The 12,063-nt window shown below is 32.1% G+C and overlaps 1 protein-coding gene across 2 annotated transcripts in view; it reads left to right on the top strand.

The window, feature by feature from the left end:
• Positions 1-332: 332 nt before the first annotated feature.
• Positions 333-12,063, top strand: part of ktub (Tub domain-containing protein ktub) — a gene marked incomplete in the record, with an annotated part of 57,914 nt that continues 46,183 nt past the window's right edge. Inside the window, 4 exon segments of one of the 2 annotated variants that reach the window (XM_014428698.3) lie at positions 333-517; positions 2,560-2,707; positions 4,683-4,781; positions 9,698-9,873. In XM_014428698.3, coding sequence (XP_014284184.3) covers positions 476-517; positions 2,560-2,707; positions 4,683-4,781; positions 9,698-9,873 — 465 coding nt within the window. 2 annotated transcript variants of the gene reach the window in all.

The raw sequence follows: 12,063 nt of genomic DNA, 5'->3' as shown, positions 1-12,063 counted from the left end.
GTAAGACAAAACACTGAGACTGTTGAAAGACAAAAATCAGTAGTCTATTCTTTTGAACCGAAAGTTAATTTACAGTTCATACTACTTACCTAAAAAAAATCAAAATCTTGAATAATAAAATCAAATTCTATATAAATAGATAAATATGTAAATAAATAGATGTACTGTTTTCCTTAAAACAGGAATTTATTGTTTTAAAAATTATTTTTAGATTTTTTTTTATATTATTAAATAAGTAAAACTCTTATATTTAACACAAACCGTTTGTCACATAATTATTATTTTTTTACCCAATGATTCTATACTAAATTGGGGGAGGAAAGATAACCGTTGCCATGACAACACTGATGACAGTAGTTGTTATGGTTAGTTTGTTATTTGTTCCGTTGTTCTTGGTTTCGCGAAAATTATTTTAAAATGCTTTATAGAAGTATGTTTATGGTTATTTGTGGAAATAAAAATTAAAAAGCCTATCATGACATCTACTGGAAACAGACAACAGAAACTGGAACACCAGGTAACTACTGTAACTTAATCATTTAAAGTAACTACAAATGTAATGGGATATCATTTTATAAAGATGTATCTATTGCATGTACCAAATGAATTTAGGTGTAAGTTTTCGAAAAATGTGAGTTAGTTTTATTTTTACTTGAAGTTGTTTAGTTATCTAGAGATTTTTATAATAAACTGATCAAGTTCTTCATTCCTCAATAGTAATTAGTCCCTTTGATTCAGTTTAGTATCATTGTGTTGGCTATTTTTTTGAAACATTATGTAACACAGTTCAAGCCTTTTAAATCATCAAAGTTCAATTGCTTTCTTTTCAGTAGAAATTTACCATAGCAAAATAGTATCCAAGTATATTGATGCAGTATGTAATTTTGTTAATCTTAACAATTTGATCTAGAGATTTGTTATTAATTGTAGTTAATGTAGGTTTGATTGGCATTGTTTATAGATATTAATAATAATTTATTAATGATGAAATACTTGTTTTGTGCTACTATTTCTGGTATAGATTTAATGTAAACTATCATGAATATGTTATATTAGCTTATCAATTATATTGACTATTTCATATTATATTATCCTAGAATGGAGTTATTCTAAGATATCATTTGTCTAGGCCAATCCATTTTCAAGTAACTTTTAATTACTATCATATTAGATCATTTATTATCCATTAGTAAGGTACATATTGAGTAAATAAGTGGTCACTCACTTTATTTTTGAAGTCTCTTCTTTCATACACTCAATGCTACCCAGCTACCTACATATGTCTGATAAATCTTTTTAATTATCTCTGAATTCTGGAGTTGAGAATTTATGCACTGGATATATTTTTGACGCACTGATGTTTCCATTTCTAATATTTCGTGTATGTGCTGGTCTTGTTTGCTTCTGTTTTCCGGAATCCCTATGTGCTTGAAGATATTTCCATTATGGTTCATGAATAGATGAATTAGTGAAAGATTTTCTACGCTTTGCGTATTTTGGTTTCATATGTTGCTAAAATTTTCTTCCTTACAGCTTCTTGGAATTACTATAAAACTTAACTCATCACTGGCAAAGTTCAGGAGCTGAAATGATGATCATCAGCCAGAACCTTGAATCAATTTATTCAACAAGTTACTTCTGTTGCTCCTAAGGACATTCCGTTAATATATTGAGTAGCATAGATGCTATCTCTTTGCTGTAAGTGGTGGTCATAAAAATGGAATGTTTATAGAAAGAACTCTACTTAGTGGAGTCTTATGTCCCTTCCTCTCAAAAATGAGGGCAAGAAAGGTCTCAATGAAGTGATCTCAATATTGCTAGATATTATAAACAACACTCTAAACTTAAAGTTGACAGAGGATTTGGGTTTAATAAGTGATTATTGTGCTGGCCAAAATGTCTTTGTTCCCTTATTTCACATTTATCATCTTCTTTCTTTTTTAATAAACATACTGTTCAACTAATATATAGCGATCCAACTAAGATATTACTTCAACCTTACAACATCTAAACGGTATACAACTGTAACATTACAATGCATTGGATCAGTGGGTTTTTATTGAATTCAGCAAAAACCACAATGTTTTTTACTTCTCATCAGTCAGAGGATATAATTTTTTTTTTTCTGACAACCCCTCAATTATATTATAGAAAATGGCAAACAAAACCGTGCTATAAATAATACGAGAGAACAACGGTTTTAAAATTTTACAAATAAACTTTTCTGACAGACAGCAACCTTTTTTTTTCTTTCATTTTCCCAAAATTGTGATTTTCAGACTACTAGGTTTTCTTATAACATTCTGTAAATATATTGAGTAGCGTAGATGTTATCTCTTTGTTGTAAGTGGTTCCATATTTTGATTTCCATACAGTCACCCTGATGAAGATCTGAAATTTACGCCAGGATAGAACTCAATAAAAATATGCTTTGTCTACTACTGTTCTCTTCATTGACCTTACTCCCTGAACAACTTCTTATACATTGTTCAAATTTTCTTTCTTATCTAGTTATACCTGATTGATATTTATTTTTCTGGGTAATTTTTAATGTTTCAGAAACACCTTCTGGAACAAAAAATTAAACAGAAACGACAACTATTTGGTATGGTCCATGCTTCAGATGCTGCTACCTCATTTAACAAACAAAAACTGGGTATACTAAGTGAAAGTGGTAAACGTGAAATAGCAGATAGAGACTTACATGGTAAATTTTGATTCTACATATTCAAATATTTTTGACATCATTATTTTATAGGTACTTTTTTCAGATTTCTTTCGGGTAAGTTGAATATATTGTTAAGAAACTAGACAAATTGCTTTTTTCAATGATCAGATCAGATCTACTAACTCACTGGAATATTTTAGCTTCTTATGACTCATCCATTATTGCTAAAAATTTATTATTTTCATTTACATTTATTTTAACTTATTTTTCTAATGCACTTCACTTTATTATTTTTGTGCTTAAAATTAACTGTATTATTCAAAATCAAAAGTAATAATGAAGGTGATCCTATATTAAAATTAAAAGTAGAAAATTATCCAACATTAATGTAATAATTTTTTTTGTAGAATGTGTGGTTTTCGTGCAATAGTGCATTTACACTCGTGTAAATCATACATTTTTGGAAAATAGAAAATAAAATATTATTATATATACACAACTTATTGTAAATATATATACTGCGGCAGTATTAATACCTTTTCCAGCTCTGAGTAGTGATGGATTTTGAGGAATGAGATATTAAAAGAAAGGAAATTTCAAGGAGAAGTGACAAATCTCAATTTCGATTCTTAAATTTTTATGCGAAGACAGTACAATTAGGTTTTTAAGATTTCAGACCAGACATCAATGCCCAAGTATGTTCCCATGAAACATAGGTTGGGCCCTGTATTTTAAAGCCCATAAATGAGCCATTTTTGAGATAGCACACAAATTAGGCACAGGTCAAACCTCATTTTAATGTTAGCTTCCACAGTGTCATGAAGCTCACTAAAAATTCGTAGACCGCCTGAAACATTCTTTTATTCATGAGGTCACAGCAAGTACAATTCAGGCTTGTTAACTGCATAACTAAAGTGATATTTTCCAGAGGTGTACTGCTTTACCAATTATGTGTGTTGAATAGACTTTCTTGATAATCTTTTAATTTTATACAAATGACCATGATATCGCTAATATTTGAAATGAATTAAAGAGAAAAAAGAAAAATATCTAGTATGATAGTTCTCACAGGGGTTAACTAGTAATATATATTCTAATACAATATAATATTACCAATTATCCAAACTAAGCTAAGTAGTGTAACACAAGCCCATATGTTCTTGCCAGAGTTGAGCAAAAATTAGCTATAGCTGAAACTAATTGCTAAAATTGCCATGGATACGACCCTTATTCATCAATGAACCATTGATAAATAAATATTGCAATTGAAAATTTGCAAGTATCAGTTAATGAATGGATGATATTATCAACTGAGATAGTATTAAGCAGAAATTAAGTCCAGAGATCCATTATAATATTATATCTAGTACCCTTAACAGTCATAGGGAAACCAGAGCTAAGCAAATATAGAAATATAAGAGTTTATCACCATGTGCTCGTGTATAGTTTGGTGAACTGGACCACTCTAGGAGAGTATACGAATAAATGACATCCATTGGGGACCAATGGGCAGAATGATTTGAAGTGGCTAAACCTCTATACCTAGTGACTCCAACGGAGATGATTGAAAGAAGAGGGATTGTATTTATGGTTAAGCAAGAAGTCAGGGACACTGATTGTCTATTTGTTATTAATTTTTTATTATTGTACATTATTGAATTAAGTTATCTTATGTTTTATTTTAGATATGCATATTTTTCTTATGGTGTATATTTACTTGGCAATATCACATTGATAAATGAGGAGAAGATGGTTGGGGGTGTGGTCAATGAAAAACACAAATAAGTATGATTAACTTATTTTAATGTGCCGACGTTGCATTAGGCACTCGACCTTCCAGCGAACAGCCCTGAAGAAGGCTAGAAACTCTAGCCGAAACTTCGGCACATTAAAATAAGTTAATCATACTTATTTGTGTTTTTCATTGACCGCACCCCCAACCATCTTCTCCTCATTTATCATCCACGGTCAACTATCTCTCATAATTATAATCACATTGATATGTTTGTTTCAGGCTATGATGGGCCATTACAATTTGCCATGATGCATGGCAACCCTGATTTAGGAGAAAACATTACTGGACTTGTGGAAAATGTATCTGAAGGCAGTGATGGTAAGATGTTTTCAATATATTTTATTTAGTAAAATACTAATATTTTAGTCTGTATCATCTTTTTTTTTTTTCAATTCAAAATCAACATCACCCCTAGACACTGGTATTATGTTTTGATGGACCTCAAAACAATGAGACCCACCAATGGAATTAGAACTTCTTAATTCCACATCACTATACTTAAATATTTAATTTTCAACTTGCGCCATGAACCCTCTGAAGTAGTCCCCTATTAGGATTTCTGGGTGGGGACTGCTTAAGAGGATTCATAGCACTAGTTAAAAAAAAATCAGGGATGTATGGAATGTAAGAAGTTTAAATTCTATTGGTAGGTTTAAATTGGTAGCAAAAAAGGTTAAGGGATGTAATTTAAATATAATAGTGCTGCTAGAAGTTTGCTGGCCAGAGGAGGGCTTGCTAAAGGTAAGGAAGTACTGTAGGGGTATTCATGATCTTTAGTTTAATATCTTAAAGTGTGTTAAATGGAAAAACTCATGTTAAATGGAGAAATATTTCCTTAAAACGATATAACATATAACATGGTTGAGAGTCTGTTACTAGGTCTGCTAAATGAAGAATGACATCATGCAACAGACCAGCTGAGCTCATCACTGTTTTGTTTGTCGTGTTAGGTTACTTGCTCGTAGTTTGTGTTTGGATTGTGTAAGTATTGTTTTGGACGTTTTTATAACTAATAAAGCAATGGATGACAATAATAATAATAATATCATATTATTACCACAACTCTAATCATAATATCCACCAATGGCCTCGTACCAAAATCAACAGTGGCAGGCGTGAATGGTTTGGGAGTGTCTGTTGATGTACTAAGTGAGGCTCAACAGTCGGTTCTCTTAGACACAGCACATATAGTGCGAAAGGTTTTAAATATTTGAAAAGAGAAAATAAATAAATAAACAAAATATGAAGATGGTTGGACTTCTAGGTCCCCCACCTCAGATATACAACCCGCAATAGCGAGAAAACCCGGATGATAATAATGTAATGACAGTTGTTAATTAGCACATCCTAATTCTATTCCTGACAAGTTAGAAGATCAATAAGACACTCAGTAGCCAAACTTTTACACAACTTCCACTTTTCACTCAATTTAGGCATGTTGTAATAAATTACTTTCATCAAAACTAAGAAGTAAACAGTAACATGAAGTTTTGGAAGGAAGGGTTATAAAACTAGTTGCTCAGAAAATTTGTTAGGAGCTCTAATGCATTTACCATTTAAATAGGGCTGCTCACAATCCTGTACTTATAACATTTAACGTGATAAAAACTTTTACAATTAACACATCATGAATACCCCTACTATTTGGTATAGAGAGAGCAAAAATTATTTTTTAGGTATTGGGTTTCTGATTGAGAATAGATTACTTTGGTATTAAGGGATGTGATGTTTATTAGTGATAGGATATCAGTGGCAATATTTCAGAGATGTTGGTGAAACATTCATTCTCCAACTAAAGACAGGGATGAAGAGATTAGATGCAAATTCTATGATAGATTAGAGGTGGTTTGCGATAAATTACGATGAATCTGCTTAGAAATTATGAAATGCAAATACAAAGATTGAAAGAGAAGAAGTATATACTGACTCGACCCCTCACCTGTGGTGTCCCTCAGGGTTCATCGCTATCCCCCTACCCTTTTCGCTATCTACATCAATGACCTTCCCATCCTTATCCAACATTCTCAATACCATTTGTATGCAGATGATTTCCAAATTTACCTTTCCTTCCCACCTTCTGACCTATTAGTTGCTACGGAGAAGATTCAAGAAGACTTGAATAGAATTAGTCAGTGAGCACAAGAAAAGAAGCTTAAGTTGAATGCAGAGAAGACTAAGGCAATCGTAATATGATCCAATCACCTACTGAAACCTATTCCTCATATTCCAACCTTATTCCTGAACAACAATTTGATACAATTCTATCCATACCTTAAAAACCTTGGTGTCACTATAGACCAAACTCTCTCCTGGAAAAACCACGTTCCTTATTTTCCATCGTACCTTTTCCACCCTGAAGCGTTTAAATTATCTTCGTCACTTACTTCCTTTTGAAACCCGCAGGCTCCTGGTTACTTCCTTAATAATCCCTCACTTTGACTATTGCTGTGTGGTTTACGAGGGAGTCTCTGGGGATCTCAAAGCAAAATTAAAACAGTTAATTAATTGCTTTGTACGATTCATCTGTGGGGTCCGCAGGGACGCCTCTGTCACATGATTTTATGAAGAGTTGAAGTGCCTTTACCCCTCCCTCCGTTGTAAATATTTCCTTGCTTCCTTTCTCTATCAAGTTATCCAATCCCGCCGTCCATCGTACATCTCAGATATCCTTCAATTTAACTCCTCAGTGCAGTCCCGCAAAACCCGCTCACGGCCTTCAGACTTATATGTAACTGCCCATCGAACCGCAGCCTTCGGTAGATCTTTCCTCATCCGTTCCTCTTCCCTATGGAATTCTATTCCCTCCTTTATTCGTATTTCTAATACCCTTCCAATCTTCAAATCCTGTATCTTCGACTACCTTCTGTCCACCTAATTCTGGAAGAATAACAATTGAAAGTTTCAAAAAAGCTTTATATATTTTCTGTATTTTATGTCTTAGATTTTCATTTATAATTGTTGACATGTACACTACCAGAAATTATCTCTTTTCATTTATTATGTTTTAGTTGTATTTGATTTTTTAAAATTGTTTTTCTTTTTATTTACTATCAGAAGTCATCTTATGTTTTATGATAAGACAAGTGGTTTTATTTCATTTGTTTTATCATTATTTTATATATTCTGTTCATTATTGTTGTTTATTTGTATCTTTTTAAATTCATTGTATTATGTTATTTTATAACATCTTTTAATTTTATCTCTATTTTGCAATTTACTCTAAGGCTCTAAAGCCTAATTTTGACGCCTGTAAATTATTCTAAAGGGATCAATCCCAGAATAAATAAAGATTATTATTATATTAGTAAGAAATAGTATCCATCAAATCAGTTTTATAAGTTTTCACGAATAATGGAATACAAATAGTAAACTTTGCTATCTCGAAAAACCTAATAGTCAAAAGTACTTTATTTAAACATAAAGATATTTATAAATATACCACACACTGGATTTGCAAACCTGAAATCAAATCGCTCATGCATTTGTACAATGTAGATGGTAAAATAGTATTATTAACATGAAACCTTATTGTAGGGTAGAACAGAGGTTAGATCATGAACCAGTAATTGCGAAAAAATCTAAAAAAAATTAATATAAAGAAAATGTTTTCCATTCCAAATTATTTAATATGAAGAAATTGAAAATCTCTTTAATTAGAAATCAATTCACACTATAAATCTAAAATAGATTAGAAGCCTTAAAACATTTAGATGAGGATAGTGAAGATATTGAGAAGTTATGTGTTTTTTTTCTTCTAACCCCATGGGTGCGTGAGGTTTATATCATGATGATAATGAGTTGAAGGTAGCCTCTTTTTCTGCATTGGTAATGCATTTGAAGAGGGGGCTGAGGATATTTGATCTTTTGGAAAGGGCAGTCTGTGATTTGTGTCAGTCTGATGGTGACGAGGCTCATCAGGTTTGTTGATTTAAATAATTTAATTACTTGTACTCAGTTGAGTCTGTGTTTGTCTGGCACCTTTGTGACGGTCCTATCGATGTCAATGTCCCAATCAATCAGTTATTCGAATGTCATATGTATGTGATCTGTCTTTGCTCTTCAAAGTGAATTATGTCTCACTATACGTCTCAATATACCGCTCTGAAACTGTTGGAGCCTCTTGGTCATTAAAGGCGCTATGGTGGTCAGCATAGGTGCTCCGTAGAGCAGGGCTGGCCCAACACACTTTTGTAGATTATTAATTTGAGACAGAGAGAAAGATTAGTATTAATTTGAGACAGAGAGAAAGATTAGGAGAAGTTAGCAGGTGATTAGCGGCTTGTAAGACTTGGTCCTGACCTGCTTGATCTTATTATAGTGGTGAGCTAGTGTCAGTTGTGTTTGTCCAGAGTCACAGCCAGATATACTATGCTGCCTACTGGTTTATTCTCATATCATACTACCTTACAGACTTTAGAGAGAGGATGCTTGTTCTTCTGGAAGGAGAAAATAATACAGTCGGCCTTCTTTCGATTAACTGTAATATTCAGCCCTTCCAGTTTCTACTTCGAACTAACTCTGGCTCAATGAAGATTGTCTTAAAGTGTGTGAACAAAGAAAAGGCGCTAATTAAAAAACTATAATTCTAGTGAAAACAATATTACTTACTTTCAGGTCTTAAAGAATGAGACATCTAAGTTCCTCAAAAATAAAAAATGAGAATATCTTATTAAGAAAATAATAGTAATAAAAAAATAACCAAATCATAACTTAAAAGAAATATTCAAAAGTATTAACTGATCCCATAAATTTTAGTGTCTTGTAGTGACAAATAATAGATAAAAATAATTATATTCTAGCTAATCTAGTGTAAGTTTATTAACTTTGATTTGTTGGGTATGCCAAAAAAACAGTTAGTTCTCTGTTAATATTTTTAGGATAACATCTCTTTTAATTTGTGACTAATGCTGTTTACTTACAAATTTTGTTGTATATACTAAGATAATTTGACAAAAGATGGTTTTATAAATGACTATGATGTTATTAAAAAGAAAATATTAAACTGGAGAAGCAGAAGTATATAAGTTCATTGGCTTAAATTTTCTAAGTTATTTTAGTTCATAAAAAAAGTTAAATTATATCTACCATTTTTGCTAGAATCTTTTATAATTATGTAATTTATTATGAAATATTTTTTTTAATAATAAATCACACATGTCAATGATAACAGATTTGTTAATATTGATAACAGATTTCAAGTAAATTAATTTATTGTTTTATTTATTTATTTTTAGATGTTCTGAACTCAAGAGTTGAACTACTGAATTTTGAAAATAATGAAATGGAAGTTGAAGATACTGAATCTTCACCTGTTACTCCACAAACTCCAGTTGACAGTTTTGATGCTGGTAGTGTTATTTCACCTGAAACATTTTCTGGGCAGTTTATTTATTCTAGTTTAAGTAGTGAAGTAAGTATTTTTTTATTCAATGGTAAGCATTAATTAAAATTCATAATCATATGGAAAACTTCAAACTTCTAACTGATCACTATAACTATTTGCTAGGATACAAAATAACTTACTATTCAATAGTTTAATCAAGTGGGTGGTTATTCTTCCTAATTTAGTAATAGTTTTATGGAAGTTGTTCATTTATTTTTATTTAGACTAGAGTTATGGTTTATTTCAGGACTATGATTAAATGGCTTTATACACTCTTTGCTGTGATGATATTCATCTTCATTAGTTTCAATAGTATTATTTGTATGACTTATACTCTTGTGTTTTTGCATTCTCCAATGTAAGCAGTCATGGTTAATTATGATGAAAGTTATAATGTTTGTGTTTAGTGTGTCATTTTAAAACTGCTTCTATACTCATTTGTGATACTATCAATACATCCCAGTTTTTTTTTATGATTAAAAATTTTTTGAGTCTTTATGATAATTGACAGTATGATGAATGAATTATAAAATCATTTTCTGTTTACTTACAAGACCATATGAGTTTAAAACTCACTATCTAGTTGAATTTAAGGCAACCGATAATATATGCTTTGAAGTTCCTGAAAAGCTGATTTGGATGTGCAATTAACTATGCATGAGAGCTTAACTCAAGTTTGCATCCTCTTTAATTTGGCTCTGAAAAGGTAATCAGGATGAATCCACTATTTCAGGGTTCAATTTTGTTAATACCAAAAATTTGGGCCTAAGTGTTTATTAATAACTAGTTTTTAATCCAGCTATATGTATATTAAATCACCTATGAAGGATTCAAAAATAAAATAAGGGAATGACTGAGAGAAAATGACATTGTACATAACACAATTATAAATGATAGATGGAAAAATTGAAATATGTTGTGATAGAAAGTGCAAGTGATGTACTAGGGAAGAAAGAACTAGCTCCCAGAAACAAATGGTTTGACGAAGAGTGTAGGGTAGCTCTGGAAGAAAGAAATAAGGCGAGGTTAAACATGCTAAAAAGAAAGATCAGAGGAGGTGTACGGGAATTTATGACAAAGAGGAGAGAAGTCAAAAAACTATGCAGACAGAAGAATGCACAGGAAAAGGAAAACCTTAAAAAGTTGCTAGAATCCTGGGAGAAAAAAGAATCCAGAAAGTTTCATGGGTGTAAAAGAGATAAAAAAGGGATTCCAAGCCAACACTGGATTATGTAAAGGGAAAGAAGGTGAGCTGATTGGCGAAAAGACGTCAATTCTTGAAAGATGGTGCCAGTATTTTAGTGAATTGCTAAACTCAAGAACCACTAAGAAAAGAAATGAAGAAAGCTTCATTCTAGATGAACTCCTGGGTAAGGAGCAGGACGGTGCAGAAGAAGTGGAAGCTCCTGAGAAGGAAGAAATTATTGACATTATTAAATCATTGAGAAACCATAAGTCGCCAGGTCTTGACAAAATAACTCCAGAGATGATGAAATATGGAGGCAGTGATTTGTGGTAAGCAATTTATGATTTGATTTGGGAGATATGGACGGAGGAAAAAATGCCAGAAGATTGGACAAGAGCAGCAATATGTCCTATACACAAGCTGACATGCGGTAATTATAGAGGTAGTGCTCTACTAATAACAACCTATAAAATACTGGCAGTGCTTCTACATAAAAGAGTGTCCAATTTCATGGAAAATATTATAGGAGAATATCAGGGAGGGCCCGGTTGATCGACAGTTGACCAGATATTCACCCTGAGGCAGGGAATGGAAAAATGATATGAGTATAACATTGACCTACATCTGCTGTTCATGGACTTTAAACAAGCTTATGACAGTGTGGTCAGAAAGGAATTTTTGAAAGCCATGTATCGGATTTAAGTATCCGATATTTTCAGTTCTTTGAATTTATTTAAAGTTAGAGTCCAGGACTAGCTGGCCAGCCACCAATCGAGACAGACCTATTCTTTATTTCTAACACCAGGCGAATTCATCGGGGGATGAAGTAGGAAATGGACAGGTCCCAATGTATACACCATGGTAAAGATAGGCATACCAAAAAAACTAGTCAGGCTGGTAAAAATGACACTAATGAACACTACTTGGTGAGTTAAGCTTGGAAATTCGCTGTCCCAGGAATTTTCTTTGGAGAATGGCTTGAGACCGGAGGATCCTCTGGCTCCTCTTCTATTTAATATAGCATTAGAAGT

The sequence above is a fragment of the Halyomorpha halys genome, unplaced genomic scaffold (genome assembly GCF_000696795.3).
Source record: "Halyomorpha halys isolate HHAL.00 unplaced genomic scaffold, Hhal_1.1 Scaffold742.1, whole genome shotgun sequence".
NCBI classification, from domain to species: Eukaryota; Metazoa; Arthropoda; class Insecta; order Hemiptera; family Pentatomidae; genus Halyomorpha; species Halyomorpha halys.
The sequence above is the reverse complement of the archived record's forward strand: the minus strand, read 5'-3'. Positions and strand labels throughout refer to the sequence as shown.